The sequence below is a fragment of the Entelurus aequoreus genome, linkage group LG27 (assembly GCF_033978785.1).
Source record: "Entelurus aequoreus isolate RoL-2023_Sb linkage group LG27, RoL_Eaeq_v1.1, whole genome shotgun sequence".
Classification (NCBI taxonomy): Eukaryota; Metazoa; Chordata; class Actinopteri; order Syngnathiformes; family Syngnathidae; genus Entelurus; species Entelurus aequoreus.
The window spans coordinates 24,560,519-24,586,559 of record NC_084757.1 but is presented as its reverse complement, the minus strand read 5'-3'; the positions used below and the strand labels follow the sequence as shown (position 1 = coordinate 24,586,559).

At 39.2% G+C, this 26,041-nt stretch overlaps 1 protein-coding gene across 2 annotated transcripts in view; it reads right to left on the bottom strand.

Annotated features, from left to right (window-relative positions):
- The window catches only part of zgc:92140 (uncharacterized protein LOC447854 homolog), a 70,580-nt gene that overhangs the window by 18,946 nt on the left and 25,593 nt on the right, over window positions 1-26,041 (bottom strand). For both annotated transcript variants that reach the window (XM_062038613.1, XM_062038612.1), the window contains exons 2-3: window positions 16,929-17,058; window positions 1,108-1,193 (exon numbers count right to left, since the gene is read on the bottom strand). In XM_062038613.1, the coding sequence (XP_061894597.1) occupies window positions 1,108-1,193; window positions 16,929-17,019 (177 nt within the window). In that variant the 5' untranslated portion in view covers window positions 17,020-17,058. The remainder of the gene's footprint in view (window positions 1-1,107; window positions 1,194-16,928; window positions 17,059-26,041) is intronic.

Below are 26,041 nucleotides of genomic sequence, written 5' to 3'. Positions count from 1 at the left end.
CTCAAAATTACAATTAAAAATGTTTTGGCCGGGGGCCGGGCTGTATATATGCGCACTAATTGACTGAAAAAGCACACACTTGGCGCGATGATGTCATGTTATCGATGGAAAAATGCATTTTTAGACAATATGATTTGCCTGAGCGGCAAGGAAACCCCAAGAGTAACAAGCGGTTGCCTTGTTGCCTTTCCATTAAGAACAATAAATTAGCTTTTAGTATAAGTTTGCTGGTTTCAAGAAATGGAATGCCGAGCGCATATCATTATATCAAGATAATGGCACTAGCATTTACTTAATTTAAGAATATTTTTCAACATATTGAGCAAAAATTTCTCTTTTTTTTCTACCAAGAAAAGTGCACTTGTTATTAGTGAGACTATACTTATTTTAAGGTATTTTTGGGTTCATTGAGATTAGCTAATTTTACTTGTTTTGGAAAGTCTTGACAAGCCAGATTTTCTTGTTCTATTGGCAGATAATTTTGCTGAGTTCAAATGAAATACACATAATTTTTGTATTTTTTTTTCTTGTTTTTGAACACTGACTTTTTGCAGTGTGGAAAAAATGTGAAGTATTTCAAACAAACCTTAAAGTGATCACTGCAAACTTGTGCATTATTCGGCTCTGCGCCCTTGGTTTGGAGTATGAGCTCCTTTTCTCATCGTCGTTTCATAAAATCTTGCAGTCTTCCGCCCTTCTTGATTACCTCTCGAGGAACTCTGAAGAAACGATCCTTTTTGCGTTTTGAACGGGTCATACAGCCGAAAACAACGCAATCATAAGGCATTTTTCTTCGAGAAAGACTATGCGCCTAGTACTCATTGAGAACAAACGCTGGCATGACCACCACGCATATTTAATGAGCCGGACGTGAGCCGGATGTGACGTCATATGCAACCCAGCAACAGTATGTACATGGACGGCTTAAAAATATAGGTTTCACTCTTGCACATTTGTGTGTGTGTGTGTGTGTGTGTTGTGTGAGAGAAAATAAATGTGTGTGCAGGACGAGGAGGCCAACGACTGATGAAGTGTCTTAGTGCAGCTTATGGTTTATCACAAGTCATGCTGTGTGTGTGTGTGTGTGTGTGTGTGCGTGTGTCTCACCAGGTTTTCCTGGTTGCGTGCGTTTACCCGGTTTTCCTCCCCTCTCATGTACTTCACCTCCTCCACTCCCTTCATCTTGTATTCATCTGGAGGTGAAGGACAGGAATAATTAGAACAGCACTTTGAATCATCTATATCATGTTTCCACATTGCCGTAATGTACATAAGTGGCGCCCTCTACAGGTTTCCGCCAAAATGCTATGAAACACTTGCTGGCATATTGTAATAGATAGTTTTATAATCATCACACAAATGGTTAATGACTAATGGATAATTAGTTTCATGTTTTAGTTGACAGCAGTCATGTTTTTCCAACCAACTGTACTCAAATCTTACACACATTTGCTTTGTTTAGGATAAGTACCAAAGATTGTAGGGATTTGGCTGAACATCCTAAAATCACAGTGGGTGTTCTGTAGAGCTGTTGAATCATTTCAAGTCAATCCGACTCATTGATAACACCGCCATCATGTGGTGTATTTGTCAGTAAAATAATAGCACGGGCAACACAGTAATTCAGCTGGATATATTTTAAGTACAGCGTGTGCTAACTAACAATAAAGATAACTACTTAATTCCTAAATATATATTTATACAGTAACTGTGCTGCTTAAGGGCTTACAAATCAAATCAAATCAACTTTATTTATAAAGCACATTTAAAATTTACCACAGGGGTAGCCAAAGTGCTGTAAAATGGGCAGGTTAAAAGATAATACGAGAACCGAGCAAACACAACACAACACAAACAGAACACGATAAAAAATAAATAAATAAAATATAAAAACATAAAAACAGGTTCACAGCAGGTGTATTATGGGGCGCCATTGCAGGATGGATATCACTCAGTGTTAAAAGCCATGGAATAAAAGTATGTTTTTAAGAGAGCTTTAAAAACAGGAAGAGAGGAGGCTTGTCTAACACTCAGAGGTAGGTCGTTCCAGAGCTTGGGAGCAGCAGCGGCGAAAGCTCTGTCACCTCTAAGCTTCAGCCTTGTGTCCGGGACCGTCAGTAGCAGCTGATCGGCTGATCTTAGGGATCGGGTGGGGCAGTAAGGCTGAAGGAGGTCGGAGAGATATGTTGGCGCGAGGTTGTTTAGACATTTAAAAACAAATAAAAGGAGTTTAAAATTGATTCTGAAACGCACAGGGAGCCAGTGAAGGGACGCTAATATAGGGGTGATGTGCTCACGTCTGCGGGTCTGTGTTAGCAGACGAGCAGCAGAGTTCTGCACGAGCTGCTGGCGGGCGAGGGAGGCCTGGCTAATGCCTACATACAGGGCATTGCAGTAGTCTAAACGATTTGAGATAAAGGCGTGGATTAATTTCTCGAGATCATGTCCTGATACAAGCGGTTTCACTTTCGCTATTTGGCGTAATTGATAAAAGCTTTTTTGTACGACGCTGCTGATTTGTTTTTCGAATTTAAAATCTGAGATAAAAAAAAATGAACTTTTGTCCAATTAAAAGCAAGGACAAAAACAAAGCATTACTTTTATGAAAACAAAGTCCAACCAGCAGCAATAAAAACAAACAACAAAACCCCACAGCTATCAAGTTTCCTCAAAGAGAAACAAGCATTTTGTTATGTGTTTAAAAAGCTGCACACAGGTTTATTATTGCTCAAGTCCAGGCATTTTAGCAATCTAATAAATTCCTTGTTCATAATTGTATTATTGATTAATTCTGAACTTGTTCTCTATCTCATAGATTGTATATTCTTTCATAATATACGCAGTGGTGCCTGTGTGTGTGTATTTGACATATTTTGGGTCTTTCTCCTTTGCACTGCAGATGGACGCTGCTTCACACCTGAAATACTTGAATTGATACAGACTTTAGCAGCGGTATTTTGGCTGAAATGATAGTTAAAGTTAGTTTTTGTCTTTGTGGATGTAGCCCATCTTCCCATAGCAGTGGTCCAATCTCATTTCAAGTAGCAAGTTCTTTTTTTTAGACGGGAAACGAAGAATGAAACAACAGTGCCTCTGCTGGCTGCTGTCAAGTACTGCACTCTTTTTTTGCCTCATTTGCTTCAAGATGTCTTTTTCTTTCTTTTTTTTAAAATTTTGAACATGAACACACACAGTATAATTTCGTATCGTTTCTCTTTACATCATGTCCGAAAAGGAGTAGGAAGAAGCAAAGCTTATTTAATCCTACCCCTTCCCCACTTCGGAGTGTCTACAAATACATACGTTCATTTGTCTTTTTTTTGTAACACAATTACATCAGTGAATGATTAATACAGCAGTTCTTGTAATCGATAATTAAGTCAGTCATGATAAACATACTGAGAGGAAGAATATCCCATTTTCAAATGAGGTTGAAGGTATTTCTCATAATTCTTCTTCTTTGTGCTTTGTAAGCACTATTAATTTGAACAACCTCTTAAACTCGATCATATCAGTACATTGTTTAACTTCTTTACTTAATCCATTACATAGTTTCATTTCACATACTGATATGCTAAAGGTTTTTAGTGTTGTACGAGCATACAAATGTTTTAAGGTTATATTTCTCCACTTTAGTTGAGAAGAATTGTTGTACATTCTTGGGTAGCAGGTTATAGTTTGCTTTGTACATAGTTTTAGCTGTTTGCAACTTTACCAAATCATTGAACTTCATGATTTTTGACTCAATAAATAAAGGGTTTGTATGTTCTCTATATCCAACATTATGTATCAGTCTAATTGATCTTTTTTGTAACACTGTAAATCAGAGGTGTGGACTCGAGTCACATGACTTGGACTCGAGTCAGACTCGAGTCAAGAATTTGATGACTTTAGACTCGACTTGACAAAATGTAAAGAGACTTGCAACTCGACTTAGACTTTAACATCAATGACTTGTGACTTCACTTGGACTTGAGCCTTTTGACTTGACATGACTTGCTACTTTCCCCAAAACCCAAAGCTTAAAAAGTTATTTGGGAGCGCTCCGTATCTTTCATTTTGTACGTGTCTGTCTGTCAATCAGCGTGTGTGCTGCCTGTCAGCTGGTGTGCTGTCAGTACAACAGCCAATCAAATTAGTTATACGTTGTTTTCATCCCACAGCATTCATCCAATCAAATTGCAGGACAACCACCGAACATGAGTTGTCAAACAATGCGGCAGAGAGAAACAATTATGCCAAAGTTGGTTTCGTTCGGGTATAAAAACTACGACTTGGTCAACAAAAAACGAATTGCGTATGCAAATCACGCAGTTGGAATATTACAGACGGAGACCCAACAACTTCCAACTTCCTTCGACATTTGAAGTTGCACAAAGAAGGGTAAGTTTTGAATGTAAGCTAACGTTTATTGGCTAAGTAACATGACTTTTATTTGCTGTGTAGTTAAATCAGTGAGGCTGTAAACTCACTGCTAACGTCATAACCATAGACATGTTCTAAGGGTACGCAGCATCGAGCGCTACTGCCTACTGGCGCAGACGAGACGCGGGGCCGCCATCTTGGAGTGGTGATCCGCTCCACTCAGTGCAATTGATTTGTCAGGAGCAATGAACTGTCAGCGCATTTAATTCATTTTACCTCACTGAATACCATTGATTTTCACGCGCTTTTTTGTCATACGTGTAGCTATGATAACGGACACATGTTTTGGCGAGTTTTATTATTCATAGTTTGCTAAACAGTAATATAATATTCTTATACGCTATAAGTGACCAGATGTCCGAGATCAAAACTGGGAATATAATCCCAGAGAAGGGGGAAAAAACGGTAAGCTATTTTTAAATTGAAGAAACAATATGATTAGGTTACATATACATGCGTATATCCTACATAAACAATGTATGAATACATTAGATATCTATATATCTTAGGGACCTATAGACTGTATCTCTGTTGCTGCAGCAGCAGAGAGTTTATTCTGTCTTGACACTTTGTATTGATATTTTGTATTACATTATTCCCTTAAATGATCAAGTTTACAGTGATTGTTATGTATGTATTTTTTTATGTATGTCGCTTTGGATAAAAGCGTCTGCCAAATACTTAAACATATATAAACACCTGAAAGTTATTATACCAGCTAAAACCACCAATTTGTTTCACTACATTCAGAATAAAACCAAATGCTGTTTTACCCAACAATGTTAGTATTTGAATATTGTTACTTGAAGACTTATTCCTGGTTACAATTATACTGTTAAGAAAGTATTGTCTTATATTTTGCCTAAAATGAGAATGCATCATAATCAGTGGCGGCTGGTGAATTTTGTTTTAGGTGGGGCTGAAAGTTTGTAAACCAAACCCCTGTAGGGGCGTCATCCTCCCCCAGAAGATTTATTTGTGATTTTCATATACAAATATTGAAGATCTTTGCTCCTTCTCCACTCTGTGGTAATATTATTTTCATAAAATACAACCAATAGTATGTTAATGTTTGTTTTTGCAAATGTGTTTATTCTGTAAAGGAATGAGTTAAATGTTTAAAATTGTTTAAACTATTAAAATGACTGGTTAATAGTGCTATTATGAATTGCAATGTCAGCACTATTTTTTTTCCTGCAATTTCAAATGCACTTGTTTTAATAAATAAATACCGCGTTTTAAAAGCATACACAATCTGTGTAAAAATATTAGTCTGTGGTTAAAAGGACTTGAAAGGACTCGAAACTCAAAATGCAGGACTTGGGACTCGACTTGAGACTTTCCAGTCTTGACTTTGGACTTGACTCGGGACTTGCCTGTCTTGACTCGGGACTTGACTCGAGACTTGAGGGCAAAGACTTGAGACTTACTTGTGACTTGCAAAGCAATGACTTGGTCCCACCTCTGCTGTAAATGAATGAAGCGCACATTTGTAGTTGTTTTCCCATATTTCTACACAATAACTCAGATATGTGCTTGATCAGTCAATCCTGAAGATACTCAAACTGAACCCCAAGGTCCAAAACAATTATTGTTACAGGGATGACAAAAGAGATAAATGCTGAATGAAAAGTAGGTTTTCCGCCTCTCTCATCTTCCTTTCTGAATCTCCCTTTCCTCCTGTGTCGGCGTGACGAAACCTCTCATTTCAAGTGACAACCGTCGCACACATACTGTCACACGGCGTGACCACTTTTTGATCCCATCTAAACTGCAGCAAAGCATGTGATGCGACGCCTCTTAATTTGCCGTAAGCTCACTTTGATCTAACTGTAGCCGTCACATCCAGCTCACACCCTATTTCACGCAGTCGCTGCTTAAAAAAAAAAAAAGGTCATTTTTGATTAGATTGGTGTTCATGCAGCCTAAAAGGAGCAACTGCAGATTATTAAACATGAAATTCACGTGGAGTACCCTCAGAGCAAATAGATCCCAATTATGGTGACCTTAGCCTTAAAGTGAGCCTGTGCAGCGTTATCACGCCCTGTGTGTGCGTGTGCATGCTGAGACACGAGACGCCTTGCTCGCACTGGTTTACATTCCTCAGACAAACAGCAGCAAGACTCTTATTTTTGGTCTGTCTTTTCATTCCAGCCAGCTTTCAACGTAATTCCCCCCCCGCCCCTTCTCTCCCATCAGCTGACATTTTAAGGCCACCGTTTAGGGTGATGCACACGATGAGGACAAAGCATGACATGAAGCACACGTGAGGACCTTGGAGAAAAACAGCCAGTAAAGCAAGCAAAGACGGCTGATAGGCAGCGGGGCAAAGTGTTAATGCGATAGAGTGGTAAATCACAGGTGGGCGGGGTTAAATGTCCAAAAAGCATGAAGTAAGCACAAACACTGGAGTGACAGTAAAGGTGAAGGGTCCGCTCTCTCACAAAGGAAGCATTCAGTATCTCACAAAAGCGACAACAACTCCGCAGCTACTTTAATATACTCTATCTTCACAAGGGACGACACGATACACTGCAGGTGTCAAACTCATTTCCATCGTGGGCCACAGGCAGTCATATCATTCAGTCCCTCCAGGATTTTGCGATCAAGCCAATTGGCTCCTTGTTACTGTGCATATACACTGCACCTGTATATGCACACATGCACATACTGTATATATCACCATTTTGCTGATTAAACGTGTTAAAATTCCTCGAGTGTCGGGCATTAGGCACCTAAAAAAAAGATTTATATAATGATCCCCAGGCTCTGTGTAAGTGCAGGCCGGTTTTAAAGATAATGTACATGTCATTTTACGGCTTGTACAGGGATTATCAAACTGTGGTACGTGTCCCACTAGTGGTACGAGGGCTCCATCTAGTGCAGAGTTTACCCACCGCTTGAAATGTACATGTAGCGGGCGGGGCGTTGCTAGGGACGTGGTCAAGGTGACGTCATCATATAATTTGCATAATTGTTGATGATGCATATGCAGGCCAAAAGTTTGGACACACCTTCTTCTCATTCAATGCATTTTCTTTATTTTCATGACTATTTACATTGTAGATTGGCATCAAAACTATGAATGAACATACGTGGCGTTATGTACTTAACAAAAAAGGTGAAATAACTGAAAACATGTTTTATATTCTAGTTTCTTCAAAATAGCCACCCTTTGCTCTGATTACTGCTTTGCACACTCTTGGCATTCTCTCAATGAACTTCAAGCACACCTGTGAAGTGAAAACCATTTCAGGTGACTACCTCTTGAAGCTCATCGAGAGAATGCCAAGAGTGTGCGAAAAAGTAATCAGAGCAAAGGGTGGCTATTTTGAAGAAACTACAATATAAAACATGCTTTCAGTTATTTCACCTTTTTCTGTTAAGTACATAACTCCACATGTGTTCATTCATAGTTTTGATGCCTTCAGTGACAATCTACAATGTAAATAGTCATGAAAATAAAAAAAAAACACATTTAATGAGAAGGTGTGTCCAAACTTTTGGCCTGTACTGTATATATTATGCTAAAAATAATTTGACATACATTTCAAAATAAGTCTGTGTTATTAGTAATTAGTATTACCATTTTTGCTATATCGTTTTGCTCTATTTCTATAATAGTTATTATTGTACAAAGTAACACAGCCTCTATACCAGTGGCAACTGCTGGTCTTTCAAGTAGGGGAAGCTATTTTTCAGGTACTCTTTAAACATGAGTACAGTAACAGATAAAATATATAAACATGCTAGATTTTACAAAGAAAACTTCACTTAAATTGTTTTAAATATCTCTATATCAACAGAAACAACAGAATGAAAGATGAAAAATGTTTTGGCAGTGTTTTTTTTCCGCTCTGCCCCCCTCTCCCTTGTGGAAGGGGGGTGCACAGGTCCGGTGTCCATGGATGAAGTGCTGGCTGTCCAGAGTCGGGACCCGGGGTGGACCGCTCGCCTGTGCATCGGTTTGGGACATCTCTGCGCTGCTGACCCGTCTCCGCTTGGGATGGTCTCCTGCTGGCCCCACTATGGACTGGACCCTCACTATTATGTTAGATCCACTATGGACTGGACTTTCACAATATTATGCTAGACCCACTCGACGTCCATTGCATCCAGTCTCCCCTAGAGGGGGGAGGGGGGTCACCCACATCTGCGATCCTCTCCAAAGTTTCTCATAGTCATTCACATTGACATCCCACTGGGTTGTGAGTTTTTCCTTGCCCTTATGTGGGATCTGAACCGAGGATGTCGTTGTGGCTAGTGCAGCCCTTTGAGACACTCGTGATTTAGGGCTATATAAATAAACATTGATTGATTTTATATTTCAAGATTGATGTCAATCAAAAAGGGATCAGCCTAGACAGGTCATCCAATCATCATGTGGAAGCCCGGTGACTGCCTTTCGATCACTATTAGTCATTTGCTCAGCGTCGGTGGGTGGGAGAAAGTCGAGTATTTATCCAATGATTGTCAAGTTTGGCTGCAGGATTGTGACGCTACCACATCAATGAAAAAAGTCACGCCAAATGCCGCAAAAGTAGCTGATTTTAAACAAAAGTTGAACGTGTCCTAATGCATTTAGTCAATGAAATGCAAACAATCACAAAAGAACATATTTGACCACTTTTTTTTAAATATTTTAAGGGAAACTGAACTTCCCTTGCAGTCTTCAGCAATGGCCACTGCTGTATATCTGGCATCAGATGTTAAAACAATGTGGGTAAGAGAAGTCGGCAAGTCAGATCCATAACTTCAGGACAAGGACTGGCTGTTAGAGCTGGGTGGGTCTGGCTGGAGTGCAAAGCGGGACTGTGCACGTCCCTCCACTGGAGAGTCGCCACCCCATCGCCCAAACAAAGGTGCTGCAAAGCGGCGCCTTGTTTTACCGCCGAGGCTCCAGACACTCGCATGTGTCTTGCTTACGGTTGATCAAAGTTTTTCAGTGGCCACATTTTCTGCACATCACTAGTCAATCGTGCCTCAATAATATAGGCTATGAATCCATTCATACAATATATTACTTTAATTTGTTTCCACATAAAAAAGAAAATCCTGAAATTTAAATGGTGTGGCGGCTTCAATTTAGCTGTAGCACCGCGCCACGAACAGATACATCTTGGGCAGGGGTCCCCAAACTTTTTGACTCGGGGGCAAATGCATTTTTAGACGATATGATTTGCCTGTGCGGCCAAGAGACACCGAGAGTAACAAGCAGTAGAAAATGGATTAGAAAGGACAAATTAAATAAAATAAAATAAATAAAAATGTAAACTTGGGACTTCCCGCGGGACGGATTTTGGACGCTGGCGGGCCGTGCTCCAAATTTGGTAAAGGAAACTACAACTAAGATATACGTTCCAATCAAACGGCTGGTCTTTAATAAAGTCGATAGTTACACACTCTGTAGGACTCAACATAAAACTAGAAAAACATTTTGCTTCAAGGCAAACACTACTTCCAAGTAAACACTGTAGTTTATACCCAACTGCCATCTAACGTCTTGGAATTGCAACTGCATGCAAAGTCTACTATATAACACATAATACATATCAAGTGGAAGGCACAGTTATTATAATCATGTCATTTTTAAATATTTCACAAAAAAAATGACATTTCATAACTAAACAATTCAAATTTGTTAACACACACCAAAGTACGGACAATTGTTACTCTTGAGTACCTGGGAATCAATACAGTATTGGTTCAAATGTAAATGGTACCCATCCCCAGTGGAAGCTGCACACTGACTCTTCGCAAAACAAAACTGCCAGACAGAGTGTGGCGAGAGGCAGGAAAAAAATAGCTCTCTGATTAGTGACCGTCCCAACCACTAATCAGAGGCAGGTGACGTTAATCAGCACCCTTGGCAACAAAGAAAACAAACCAGGATGCTGAAACAGAACAAAATCAACAACCAAGGAAATACCAAACCAAACAAAACATGATCATGATAAAAAAATTTAAAAAAAAAATGTTTTCACACACACACACATATACACATATATATATATATATATATATATATATATATATATATATATATATATATATATATATATATATATATATATATATATATATATATATGTATATATATATATATATATATATATATATATATATATATATATATATATATATATACATATACATATATCCATTTTCTACCGCTTAATCCCTTCGGGGTCGCGGGGGGCGCTGGAGCCTATCTGAGCTAGAATCGGGCGGAAGGCGGGGTACACCCTGGACAAGTCGCCACCTCATCACAGGACCAACACAGATAGACAGACAACATTCACACTCACATTCACACACTAGGGCCAATTTAGTGTTGCCAATCAACCTATCCCCAGGTGCATGTTTTTGGAGGTGGGAGGAAGCCGGAGTAACCGGAGGGAACCCACGCAGTCACGGGGAGAACATGCAAACTCCACACAGAAAGATCCCGAGCCCAGGATTGAACCCAGGACTGCTTAGGACCTTCGCATTGTGAGGCAGACGCACTATCCCCTCTTCCACCGTGCTGCCCTATATCTATATATATATATATATATATATATATATATATATATATATATATATATATATATATATATATATATATATATATATATATATATATATATATATATATATATATACATACAGTGTTGGGTTAGTTACTGAAAACCAGTAACTAGTTACAGTTACTAGTTACTTTATTTCAAAAGTAACTCAGTTACTAACTCAGTTACTTACACCAAAAAGTAATGCGTTACTGTGAAAAGTAACTATTTAGTTACTTATTTTTTTAAAGCTCCCATTAATGCCCTTTTAGCCTTCATTTCAGTACTGTTATTGCACTGGAGAATAATACAATGTGTTGATCAACTTGACATGCATTTGCATCACTGAACTCTGCTAAGCAATGTGCTCTACATACAACACACAAAGACAAAGATATGTTTCAAAGGGCCAACTTATTTCAGGCCAGAACAAATTGACAAAACTATTTTAAATAGCTGCAACATAACATACATAAGTAACAAACAGCATAATAACAACACAGCTGTAAACGAAATACGTACTTTAACTTTATTTTTACATACCAAAACCTAACCAGGCGTTTTTTCTCTCAAGGAATTCTGAAATAAAATCATGTCTGAAGCCCAGAACACTCTACACATTTCCCCAGTTTTAGTTTAGAGATAAGGAAATATTGACCTGGCCCACTAGGATCCCTCTTTATGTTTGTGAACTTTATTTTTTATACATTTAGAGTGATGTGATAATCAAACACTCTAGAAGTCTAGAAATAAAGAGTATATAAGAGAATTGACAGAGTGTGTGTACTATAATTCATAATAACATTGATTTTGATTCAATATTATGTTTTGAGCAATGACAGTTTGAAAGAAAAAAAAACAGCTTTGTTTTATTAGTCAACATTGTAACGTTTTCTAAATTACAATTCACCTTTAAGCTTTTTTATTTCACTTTTGTTATGTTTTTGTTTATTTTAATAGTATTTTTAGAAAGTGCTGTGGGCCTTTAAAACATTAGCTGTGGGCTGCAAATGGCCTCTGGGGCACACTTTTGACACCCCTGCTATGGATAATAAGAAATTAAATCTGATAAATCTATCGATAAAAAGCTGAGCCTGGCGACGCATGCGTGTTAGCAACTCTCTCGCTCTCTCTGTCTCCGCCCCTCCCTCACGAATGCTGCTGCGCGCACCCCTCCCTCCCTCCCCTTCCCACACTCAGACATACACACAGCGCGGCTCCTCCGTGTGACACAAGAGATCATAGCGCTGCCACAAAACACACTCAGATCTTGTGTTTCAAGCCAATACTACATAAAAAGTAACGTAAAATAACGCAGTAATGCATCATGTAGTAACGGTAACTGAGTTACTGAATATAAAAAATAACGTGTTAGATTACTAGTTACCGCCGAAACTAACGGCGTTACAGTAACGCGTTACAAAGTAACGCGTTAGTCCCAACACTGTGTGTGTGTGTGTGTGTGTGTGTGTGTATATATATATATATATATATATATATATATATATATATATATATATATATATATATATATATATATATATATATATATATATATATATATATATATATATATACATATATACATATATATATATATATATATATATATATATATATATATATATATATATATACATACATATATATACATATATATATACATATATATATATATACATATATATATATATATATATATATATATATCTCCCGTGACCCCGAATGGGACAAGCGGTAGAAAAATGGATGGATATAAATACATGCAGAAATACACATACATACACCTTCGAAACCCACAATCAAGGCTTAACAAAGAAACAGCTGTTAGCCCAGTGTTCAAACATCCGTAATCGATTATTATTCGCAAGGGACAATACTAGGGATGTAACTATATATATATATATATGTAATATCTTACATATTATAAGATAATATACAAATGATTTATGTTGAAATTTGAGCAGTGTACTCACTTTTGGGAGATTATGGAATTATAATAATGTATAATTTATGTGATTCTGATAGAAGTGTCTTCAGAGTAGCAAAAAAACCTTAAAGTCACTCAGCTGATGCATCAACGTGACGGCTAAAATAAACAGCCGAGCGAGGGCGTGCGCGTGAACTGCACTTTATCACCTCCCCCCATCTACTCCTTATTGCACATATCAATAGCGCGGCGCCACGGCGAGTGTTGCCATTTTCCGGCATCGGCGTCCCTCTGTGTTTGTGTAATGGAGCTCAGCCTTTTTCCGGTTATTGTGTCAGAGGGAGAGGGGAGGAGGAGGTCGTTAGGGTTTAGGGACTCAAATCTGACAATATCTGGGACACGCTTAAAGAGGGCCGACAATCTGTTGGATGCAGTAGTACACGAAGGCTGTACGTGTGGGCAGGACCAGCAATGTCCATGGAAGGCACACCGGATGCCGTTAAGTAGGAAAGAATGACGACACGACTTCCAGTGTAGGCTGGAAGAAACAACAATGATGTGGATGGCAATAAGATTGAGAAAAGGAGGGACGGATCAATCTAATCTAGACTATCCAGGTCAGCAGCCGCCTTGTTTTACACCAACGCACGCACGCACGCGCTGGTGGACATGCTCAAACAGTAGTCCGCCACAGAATTCCCTCTTAAGCTACTGACTCATAGTTGAGGTTTGGCGATGGGAGGGAGGAAGGAGGTGAAAGGACGCTAGGTTGTGACCAGAGGAGAGCTGGAGGAGAATAAACAGTGAAGGCAGGAAGAGAGGGAGGCCCAAAATAGAGAGAGAGGAAGACGAAAGAGAAGAGGAGGAAGGCTTTGAGCACAGGAAAAGACATGTTGATGACACAAACGTCATTCCTCACATCTCACTGCCCACTGCCGGGTAGCTCCCATTAGGAGGGAAGCGGGAGGGAGGTCACAACAGGGATGACGGGCCCGCATGTGGATCATCATCTGCCGCCATCGCTAGTGTTGCTCTTAATTCCTAATCGCTGTTAATCCCTCATCTACCCATCATCATCATTATTATCAACTGTCTTTCTGTCATCTCTTATTTACACAACCCATCTCTTTTCTTTGGCCTCTGCCACTGTTCTAGTCAGGGGTGTCCAAAGTGCAGCCCGATATTTGACAAAAAAAACACGTCCTACATAGCAACATAACACAAAAAAATATGAAAAAATTTAACTGGCCCAAGTCCTGCCAAAAATGGGACCTGGAAACTAGAGATGGACCGCTATGTATTTTTCAGGGCCTATACCGATACCGATTATTAGTGGTCAAGGAGGCCGATAACCAATATTTGGAGCCTATATTCATTTGCAGTAAAATATAGCTAAACATGAATAATAAATGTCCGCTGAACAAAGCTTTAAATGTTTTTTTAACATTATTTTTTTAGGAAACGTCAGACCATCATCCCCTGATGATAATGTTTTATCATCAGGGGATTTTACAAATACCTTTATTTCGTGTCTAAGAGGAGCATCAACATTTGCATTTCAAAATATGGGAATTTGCCTGAAAACTGATAGAAATATGGGATTTTTCTACATCACAATAACTTGCAAGCTAATCAATTTCATAGCATTTTATGGATTGTAACGCATTGTAAGGTTACCTTGTGAGGAACTCTGAAATATTGGTTGGTATGTTAAAGTTTATTTCGAACATGTATATACAGTTTCAAGTAGCGTTGGGAACCACAGATCCCTTCTCCATCAACAATGCTAATCATGCAGACTTTGTGACAGCCAACAACGATTACTTTGTGTAAAATTATGATCCAGAACCTTATATTTTTGAGCCCAAACTCAAAGAGGAAAGCAATCTGTTTTAGAACGGATGCAGCTTTATTGAAACACTACAGCATCATGTCACATTTGTAGGTGCTAAACATACAAACTAACCATAATAAAATAAACACTGTAATATTTCCACTCTTGCTGGGATGCCGACCAACGGGACGCTCACATAATTCCGTTTACATGAAGATTCAATCGCAATCCTCACAAAGGGTTAAAGTTGGCGCAACTACATCTTTTTGTGTCCTTTCCGCCATCTCCGGGAATGTGAAAGTCGACCAGACTCTCGGTCCATGGCCACATTTGTCTACTACAAGGTGAGAGATGCACGAATTATATAATCTAGAATTGACTTTTAGCAAATTTGAGGCGAAGCAGAAGCGTGAGCTAGCATTAGCTTACGACTATCAATGCGCCGCTAAAATAGGCCCTCTGCGTTGGTGCTTATAATAACTATGTCACTCATATTTGGTTCATTTTCAGGTCACTAAATGTAAATGGAGTATTGTTGACGATTTCTGGAGAAGGTGTAATGAGCGCAATAGAGGACCATCCATCTGTTGACTCAATTGCTATTTATTTACAATTTCGAATCCATAACAAGCGCTTGTGTTCTTGTATTAAATGAGGATTGTGAATAATAAACATGACTAATCTGATAATATGGTCAGAGTGCAAAAATGTTACTAACTGATTTTTAATCTCCGGAAACTGCTGAAGATCTTCGAAGCGGAATATTCAAACTGGCTGACTGAATTTGTAGCATTTTGTGATGTTTAGATGGTATTTTCACATACTTTGTGGATTGTAAATACAATTGGATATGGTTTAATTGATATAATGAAACACAATTAAGCATATAAAGTCAACTTGTTGTTCCACTCTACTGGTACTTTAAATGGTATTAATCTGCAATGGGGATCACATACTTTAAGAGAATTTATTAAACCCCCACATCCTCCAGTTTTTCTGTATAGGTTAGGGTGCCAACCCTCACAATTTTCCCCAAAGACTCTCTTTACTGTCCTTTTTTGCAGTCATCCTAGCGTCACATTACTCATGTATGTCTCCCGATTCATGGGGTTGCCATTTCTTCGGATTAGTGTTGCCCTGATACCAATATTTTGGTACCTGTACTAAAATTATTTCGATACTTTTCTGTACTTTCCCAAATAAAAGGGAACCACAAAAAATGGCTGTATTGGCTTTATTTTAACAAAAAAATCTTAGTGTACATTAAACATATGTTTCTTATTGCAATTTTGTCCTTAAATAAAATAGTGAACATACAAGACAACTTGTCTTTTAGTAGTAAGTAAGCAAACAAAGGCTCCTAATTTAGTCTGCTGACAAATGCAGTAACATGTTGTGTCATTTTCCATTCTATTATTTTGTCAAAATGATTAAGGACAAGTGGTAGAAAATGAATTATTAATCTACTTGTTCATTTACTGTTAATATCTGCTTACTTTCTCTTTTAACATGTTCTATCTACACTTATGTTAAAATGTAATAATCAGTCATTCTTCTGTAGTTTTGGATGATACCACAAATTTGGGTATCAATCCGAACCAAGTCGTTACAGGATCATACATTTGTCATATTCAAAGTCCTTTTTGTTTTTTTTTTAAAACGAAAGAAGATGTGATGCCAAAAAAATATATAGTTTGAATTTAAGAAAGGAGTAATAATTGAGGCTGGAAACAAAGAGTCAACAATCCCCAGCTAATTTCAGCCCACTGAACGAAATGTTTTAAAAGGAGCTAGCCTACAGCGGAATGTGCTTTGTCGACTTCTCCGCAGAGATTCCGAAGTAAACAAACAACATAAAGAAGTTCTTATCACACACCGGTGTATTGTGAAAGGTATTTAGCATCGCCCCTTTCCTGGGTGACTTTAATCTAACCAAGAGTACTTATATAGATTTTTACTTGAGAATATAAGTTATGTATCTGCAGGCTAAGCAGGTTATGTCAGCCCATCATTAGGAGGCCTGTGATGTTGACACTTTAAAGACACTTAATCAGGCCAAAGGCTTACAGGCTATAATGAAGTGAGTATATGGAGAGGCCACACAGGCCAGTGGGTCTTGCCAGAAGGATTAAAGACAAATAGAGTTGTGGAGAACATATTAACGTGTGTATGATTTGATGCAGAAACTGACCGGCGAAGAGGTCTCCATTGCTGTAGGCCTTGCCACGTCCCTCCTCATCGTTAGGCACGGCCGACACCTGCTTGGCCGAGGTGCAGCCCATGGCCTCACACTGGAAAAGCTCTCCTCATCGCACTCTTACCTGTACATCAATGACAAAATGGAGATTTGAAGATTATAAAACTGCTTTAAGTCAGAGCAATGGGTGAAAAGCAAAATGGTGTACTGTATATTGCCGCTAATTGCCCCTTCAGCGTCTGACATGTTCAAAGCTGACACGAGGACATTGTGTACCGTGTTGTGGCTGCAGTCAGGCCAGCCTTTGTTTGTGTGGACGACGCGGACATGACACGCAGCGCCAGGTGTGTAGGGTGTGGCAACCTAATCTCGGTGTCCCGGTACAATAGGGCGCTTAACCACGCTCGCTTTTCATGTTATGTTTGTCCTTTTCCAGCTCATTATGAACCTGGAGTGTAAACACTGGCTGGATGACAATAATGGTTTACAACATACACTAAACCTGAATTCTGATCTTAACTGTAACCTTAACCATAACTTTGCTCTAACGTGGCATAAAACCTATCTTTAATTGTAACGAACCCTAACCTTTGATGCTCTTCTTTAACCTAGGGCAGGGTGATAAAAAAAAATTATTGATATATACTGCGAAATAGCTTTTCTTCAATAATAATAACAGACAATTTTGATAGTATTAATTTGTCCCCGTTCTAAAAGACGTAAGACTAGAAACATCAACACAACATCAGCACAAAGATAATATGTAGCCAATTTTACAAAGAGGTCTCACTCTCTCATGAGATTTGGCTGAGTGAAGTGTGTGATGTTAGTGACTTTAAATAGGAGGAATAAGACGAAATACATCCAACACAAAGTGTATAAAATTAAGACATGTCAGAAGTGAGTTTCTGGTTTGTATAAGTATGAATGTTATCTGGTTTTTAGAGTAGATGGTTCTTGTTTTTGGGGGGCTTAAGCATAACTTCATCGATTACACAATCTATAGAGAAATGGTGTCACTTCCAAATATGTTTTACCTAACTTATATCATCTGTGCATCAGTATTGTTATACTTTACATGTACAATGATGTGTATATCATATCATATATTCTACATGGAGAAGAATATTGTTCTAACGTCTTTCCCTAAATGCATCCTAACCTTAACTTTCCATCCTAACCCAAATGTTTAACCCCAACACATCAGTTTCAATTCTAATCTTTAACCTTAACCCAAACTGTTAACCCTAACCTAAGATTTAACCATAACTGTATACCTTTTAACCCTAACTTCTAACCTAAACTTTTAACCATTTTTTCAAACCCAAACCTTTAACCATAGTCCTAATTTTATAGCCCTAATTCCTTACCCTAACTATTTAATACAACTGCAATTCAACCTGAATCACTAACAATAATCATAACCTTAATGTTTAGCCCAAATCTCTATAACCCTTGTTTATAAAACAATATTGCGTTATATCAAAATTACTACAAACGAGCAATTTAGAATTTGAGACTTTAGTGACGTATTTTGCCTTAGTTACATCAGCGGAGAGGTTTATCTGAAGAGCTTTGCGTGAGTCAGACATTTGTATTCAGTTGTAGTAAATAAGTTCCTTCTTTTTCTCTATGCTCATGTTGTGGGGCAGACTGGCTCGTAATTGCACATGTGTCCTCCGCTGTTGCCATTTCTAATATAAAGTAGCGAATAGTTCTAACTTATATCTGTCAGTATAATCGACATGAAAGCGCTAAAAACTAAAACATGGCTGATGGGGTGGAGACGCAGTCAAAGGGGGTTTGGCCTGGAGGAGGACTTCGGCACATAAATAAGACCACCCACAAAACATACTGCATTCTGAAGAGTCAGTCAGAAAGTGGCAGTAAAACTAAATTTATGCTAAATGTTATGTAGACCCCAAATATGTGTTTTAAATGTAGAAAAAAAATCATAATATAACCCTTTAAACACCAATTCTCAATCCTACTCTCTAACTTTAACCACTAACCATAACCTCTAACTAACGTTTAACCCTCCCCTAAATTTTAGCCTGAATCTAAAACCATAACTCTGTGTCCCAGTTTGGACATGCAGACAGATCAGCATCAGCCACTGCCATAAACAGCTGTCAACATTGTCACTACCAAATCCACCAAGGACTGAAACTGATGTGTTCCACATTCAATCACAATACAACAGGAATGAATGTTTTTATGCATTACAGAAACGACTCAGTGGGCCCTTCACTGCTTTCTGTTCCCAGCAGCAGCAGCAACTTAGATATGAAGGAATCTGTCCATGAATCTGTCTGTGGATCAAGTGGAAATTGCACAGGAGATTTCAGATGTGTTGTCACCTGTGGACCTCTGCGTGAGCCTTATCAGCCCATTGCAGGCCTTCCTGGCACACCTCCTACTGCTACAACAAATACACCAATGCCACTCTGGGCGCAACACCCACTCGTAGGGTCTATACAAAGCGGGAAGATATTAATGGCGCAGCGTGACGTGAGCAGAGACGACTCATCATCAACTGTGTGAAACTTAATCTAGACCAGAAAAGCACAGCGAGGGGTCCTTTCATTAAGGCGCTTATTGAAAAACGAGAGTGGCAGTCAGAAAGGGTCGTGAAGGCGGCCTGTGTTGAAAGACCTCTCATTTGCGCGTATTGAAACATCAATTTGTGAGTAGGAACTCTCTAAAAATAGACACGTGGCGGCCCCGGAGCTTTTGTTGTGAGCAGGGATAATGCTAGGCTGCGTGAATCTGGAAGCCGGGACGCTCTAATTCGGGCTGTGCGCGGAGGAGCAACAGGCCAACTATTACCACACAATTCATATGCAATTAGAAATAAATAGCAATAAGGACGTGTCATTAAAACACACATTCTCGTGTCTGCACACTAACTCAGTACAGAGAAAGTTGGAACTCAAGTCAAGCTACTTTTTATGTGGCTTTGAATGACAGGGGTTCAGTCAGTGGCATATTTTTTTCCATAGCTGTGCTGAGTTCCATCTGCATACACCTTTTTAAAAAAAAAATTATGAGAGTACAAACTGGAGCTACTCCTGTCTTTGGTGCTAATATACAGAGGTCCAGAGTTTAAAAAAAGTATACTACTTTCAGTCACTATGCAACAAATAGCTGGAATAAACTTCCTGAAGATGTCAGACTTTCCCCAACTCTGACTACTTTTAAAACTAGACTGAAGACTTTTATGTTCACCTTAGCTTTCAGCTAAATCTTTTAATCTTTTAACGTCTGCACTGTTTTTATTTTTATTGTCTGCATTTTAATTTTGCTTTTATTTTCTTTCATTTCACTTTGTTGTCTGTGAAGCACTTTGAGTCTGCCTTGTGTATGAAAAGCGCTATACAAATAAAGTTGCCTTGCCTTGCCTTGCCTACTCCGCAACATCATATTGACTATATGAGAAAAATTTATTGAGACATTGGGTCATTAAAGGGTCCCATATACAGTCATGTTCAAAAGTTTGTATACACTTGTAAAGAACATAATGTCATGGCTGTCTTGAGTTTCCAATTATTTCAACAACTCTTATTTTTTGTGATAGAGTGATTGGAGCACATACATGTTGGTCACAAAATACTTGCATGAAGTTTGGTTCTTTTATGAATTTATTATGGGTCTACTGAAAATGTGACCAAATCTGCTGGGTCAAAAGTATACATACAGCAATGTTAATATTTGGTTACATGTACCTTGGCAAGTTTCACTGCAATAAGGCGCTTTTGGTAGCCATCCACAAGCTTCTGGCAAGCTTCTGGTTGAATTGTTGACCACTCCTCTTGACAAAATTGGTGCAGTTCAGCTAAATTTGTTGGTTTTCTGACATGGACTTGTTTCTCCAGCATTGTCCACACGTTTAAGTCAGGATTTTGGGAAGGCCATTCTAAAACCTTAATTCTAGCCTGATTTAGCCATTCCTTTACCACTTTTGACGTGTGTTTGGGGTCATTGTCCTGTTGGAACACCCAACTGTGCCCAAGACCCAACCTCCGGGCTGATGATGTTAGGTTGTCCTGAAGAATTTGGAGGTAATCCTCCTTTTTCATTGTCCCATTTACTCTCTGTAAAGCACCAGTTCCATTGGCAGCAAAACTGGCCCAGAGCGTAATACTACCACCACCATGCTTGACGGTAGGTTTGGTGTTCCTGAGATTAAAGGCCTCACCTTTTCTCCTCCAAACATATTGCTGGGTATTCCGGCCAAACTGCTAAATTTTTGTTTCATCTGACATCACATGGACAAAGATAAGTCCTTCTGGAGGAAAGTTCTGCACCAATTTTGTCAAGAGGAGTGGTCAAAAATTCAACCAGAAGCTTTTGGATGGCTACCAAAAGCGCCTTATTGCAGTGAAACTTGCCAAGGAACATGTAACCAAATATTAACATTGCTGTATGTATACTTTGGACCAAGCAAATTTGGCCATATTTTCAGTAGACCCATAATAAATTCATAAAAGAACCAAACTTCATGAATATTTTTTGTGACCAACAAGTACGAGCTCCAATCACTCTATCACAAAAAAATAAGAGTTGTAAAAATTATTGGAAACTCAAGACAGCCATGACATTATGTTCTTTACAAGTGTATGTAAACTTTTAACCACGACTGTATTTCACAGTTTTTCCAAATGTGAGGAAAATTAAAGAAAATATGCAGCTCCAGTCTTTGGAAAATACTTTCTACTAGATTATGACCATCATGCCCATTCCTAGTAGCGGCCTGAAACTTTTGCACAGTACTGTATGCTAAATGGTAAAGTCACCAATGAAAAATGAGATGTGTTTCAATAGGTCTCCAATGTACTTTTCCAACTTTTGCAATGCGTTGCCTTCATTCATTCTCAAAATGAAACAGCTCAGGTGTAGAAAATTACTTTTTGATTGAACTGCTCACACCTCACACTTTCATCCATGTCAAGCAAAAATCCCCCCGAAAGGAAGGAAACTGAGACTTTTCTCAGATTCACTGTGGCGACTGCAGAACGAGTTAAGTCTTGAAAGCGCTGCCACACGGGAGACCACAGTGGGGTGTTGCCCAGTGTTGACTTAACCCGCAGGACAGTTGGACTGCCTTGAAGTGTGTCAATAGGACAAGCTTAGTCAGCAAAGACCCTGACAACAAGCTTCTGTATCATCATCATGAACATCAAATGTTGTAGGGCCTATTTAAGCTGGGAATTTTCCGTCATTTTCTATGTAAACAGAACTGACACAGAGTTAATGTTTAAGCTGCGGACGAAGTATCAAAGGTGGGAAAGCATCTGAAAGGAAGGTAAATGTGGAAACAAGGGGTGTGATGTTTAACAGCAGACCCTTTCTCCTGCCCTGTTGTGTTAAAAGCAATGGTCAAAAAGTATACTTTGTGGCAGGGGTTGTGACTTTGGGGTTTAAACTGTAAATGGTCAATCAACAAGCTACGACAGAATTTTGGACAATTAGCATTAGGGATGGAGGATATGGCTTAAAATCTATGTCAATATATACAGTCGTGGTCAAAAGTTTACATACACTTGTAAAGAAAATAATGTCAGGCTGTCTTGAGTTTCAAATAATTTCTACAACTCTTATTTTCTTGTGATAGAGTGATTGGAGCACATACTTGTTGGTCACAAAAAACATTCATGAAGCTGGGTTCTTTTATGAATTTATTATGGGTCTACTGAAAATGTGACTAAATCTGCTGGGTCAAAAGTATACATACAGCAATGTTAATATTTGGTTACATATCCCTTGGCAAGTTTGAAACAAAAACTCAGCTGTTGGCCACAATACCCAGCAATATGTTCGGAGGAGAAAAGGTGAGGCCTTTAATCCCAGGAACATCAGACCTACAGTCAAGCGTGGTGGTGGTGGTGGTAGTATTATGCCCTGGGCCTGTTTTGCTGCCAATGGAACTGGTGCTTTGCAGAGAGTAAATGGGACAATGAAAAAGGAAGATTACCTCCAAATTCTTCAGAACAACCTAAAATCATCAGCCCGGAGGTTGGGTCTTGGGCGCAGTTGGGTGTTCCAACAGGACAATGACCCCAAACATGTCAAAAGTGGTAAAAGAATGGCTAAATCAGGCTAGAATTAAGGTTAAGATAATTAAGGCAGATATCAGATGCACATGTTACAGGGCTATTTCAAAAAAACACGGCAAAGGCAGATCAAGTGACAGCGATCATGATATTTATTGGTGTACAAAAAAAGTCAAAGTTTCATTTTGGGTTAATATTGCCAATGGCAACACTGCAAGATTCAAGATGATTGCAGTAAGCGTCAGACAATACATGGGGGACGAACACGGACGGGTAAATACCGACTCTACTTTTGCAAATAATCATTAACTTAGAATTTAATGGCAGCAACACATTGCAAAAAAGTTGGCACGGGGGCATTTTTACCACTGTGTTACATGGCCTTTCCTTTTAACAACACTCATTAAACATTTGGGAACTGAGGAGACCAATTTTTGAAGCTTTTGAGGTGGAATTATTTCCCATTCTTGCTTGATGTACAGCTTAAGTTGTTCAACAGTCCAGGGTCTCTGTTGTTGTATTTTACGCTTCATGATGCACTACACATTTCCAATGGAAGACAGGTCTGGAGTACAGGCAGGCCAGTCTAGTACCCGCACTCTTTTACTATGAAGCCACGCTGTTGTAACACATGCAGAATGTGGCTTGGCATTGTCTTGCTGAAATAAGCAGGGGCGTCCATGAAAAAGATGTTGCTTGAATGGCAACATATGTTGCTCCAAAACCTGTATGTACCTTTCAGCATTAATGGTGCCTTCACAGATGTGTACGTTACCCATGCTTGGGCACTAATACACCCCCATACCATCACCATCACAGATACTGGCTTTTGAACTTTGCGCCTATAACAGTTATTTTCCTCTTTGGTCCAGAGGACACAACATCCAAAGGCATATTTTGGGTTAATATTGCCAATGGCAACACTGTGCAAGATTCAAGATGACTTACAGTAGGCGTCAGACAATACATGGGGGGCGAACACGGACCGACGCTGCTGTTTAAATTCACCATAGCAGGAATAGTCTCCTAAGCAAAGCCTTATTTAGAGCTGAAAAGTCATGTCGTGAACTGTGATGTCATCAAATAATTGTCTGAAATACCAGGCAGCGGAAAAAAACAAAAACAAGCCAAAGCCGGAAAATCATTCTCGGAGGCCGGCAAATGCATATAGGCACAGAAACGGCACGGGCTTGCCCTGGTCTTGCATACGTGGACTTTGGGTGGTTACATAGTCTTGTGGCTTGTGTGAACAAGCTTCCTTTAAAAGTTGGTTTGTCCAAGGAGGAACTACTGCAGAGAGAAAGCGAAGAAAGAAAGGGAGAGATGGCGGTGCACGCGCATGTTCGCCGGCTTGCATAAACAGGAGTCACGCAAACAGGCTGAGCAGTGTGCGAGCTGGCTGGGTCCTCCGACGGGAGAGGCAAGCCACCACAGAGCCTGAAAAACGAGCTGAGCCAAAAGCGAACAAGAGTGAGAACGCAACCAGGAAGTGTCATCGGGAGGAAGACTTGTCTTCTCTGTGCGCCTTTCGATGGCAAATCATTTCTGACTGACTGACTCAGCTTCCTGATTTGCAAGGGGGGAGAAGTACTGGGGAAGGAAGTGGTGATTTAAATCTCCTTCTTCCCTTTTCACACAAAGAGGGTTCATCACACAGTCTGATATGTCAACAAGTGGGAACAACTGAAGACACTTCACATTAGGTTATGCAACAGCAAAAACATTGCATGACATTAAACTGGACTGGACATAAAGTTAAAGTTAAAGTAAAGGACCAATGATTGTCACACACACACTAGGTGTGGCGAAATTATTCTCTGCATTTGACCCATCACCCATGATCACCCCCTGGGAGGTGAGGGGATCAGTGAGCAGGAGCGGTGGCCGCGCCCGGGAATCATTTTTGATGATTTAACCCGCAATTCCAACCCTTGATGCTGAGTGCCAAGCAGGGAGGTAATGGGTCCCATTTTTATAGTCTTTGGTAAGACTCGGCCGGGGTTTGAACTCACAACCTACCGATCTGAAAACAGTATAGTTTGCCATTAAATCAACCCAGTTAATTTCATCTGCACTTTGTTTCAAGTAAACCATTTTGTGCCGCAGGGCGCAGCATTTTTGGAGAGGTGGAACCCTCCATGTCACTTAATGTGCAGTAGAGTAGTGTAGTGTATTTTTTTTCATAAAGAAATACAATCATGTGTGCTTACGGACTGTATCCCTGCAGACTGTTTTGATCTATATTGATATATAATGTATCTATTGTGTTTTTTATGTTGATTTAATAAAAAATTTAAAAATATATATATATATATTTTTTTTTTTTTCTTGCGCGGCCCGGTATTAATCGGTCCGCGGCCCGGTGGTTGGGGACCACTGCTGTATAGCACTTTATATCATGTTCAAAGTGTACAAACCTTGACTAACATATGGACTTTTGTCGAGGCTGGAACCCATTACTCATATTTACATTGTTTCCTATGAAGAAATTTGCTTCATTCCACAAACTGATTTACAAACCCTGTTCAAGAACCAATCTAATTTGTAAATGGAGGTTCCACTGTACCACATTTCTAAGCATTCCACATGGAATGCACATGCAGTTTCACATCCCGGATCCACAACCCAGTTTCCTACTACAATGGTGCCTCAACTGGTTCCATTACCAAGCTCGTACCTCAAAACACACTCACATCTAAAATCAGCGGTGGCCATTAAAATCAATTAAAACCAATTCAGTCCGTGCTTGGCTCCCCCAAAACAACACAATTTTAACATGCAACATGCCTTCTAAAAAAAAAAAAAAGATCGGATAAGAAATATTGCTTTAAAAAAATACAATAGAATGTGCTAAAAACAACTACAGCAGTGTTATGAAATAATGTAATTATGCACAGCGTAGACCTTGAGAAGTGGACTTCTGCAGGCATCTACTATGGGCAGCATTTCTGTCGTGTAATAATAGGAATTGTTAATGTTGTTTATGTCGCACATGGACGGACGGGAAGTCATAGTTTATGGCAAGCGACATGTACGTCTGTGCACCAAGGGTAA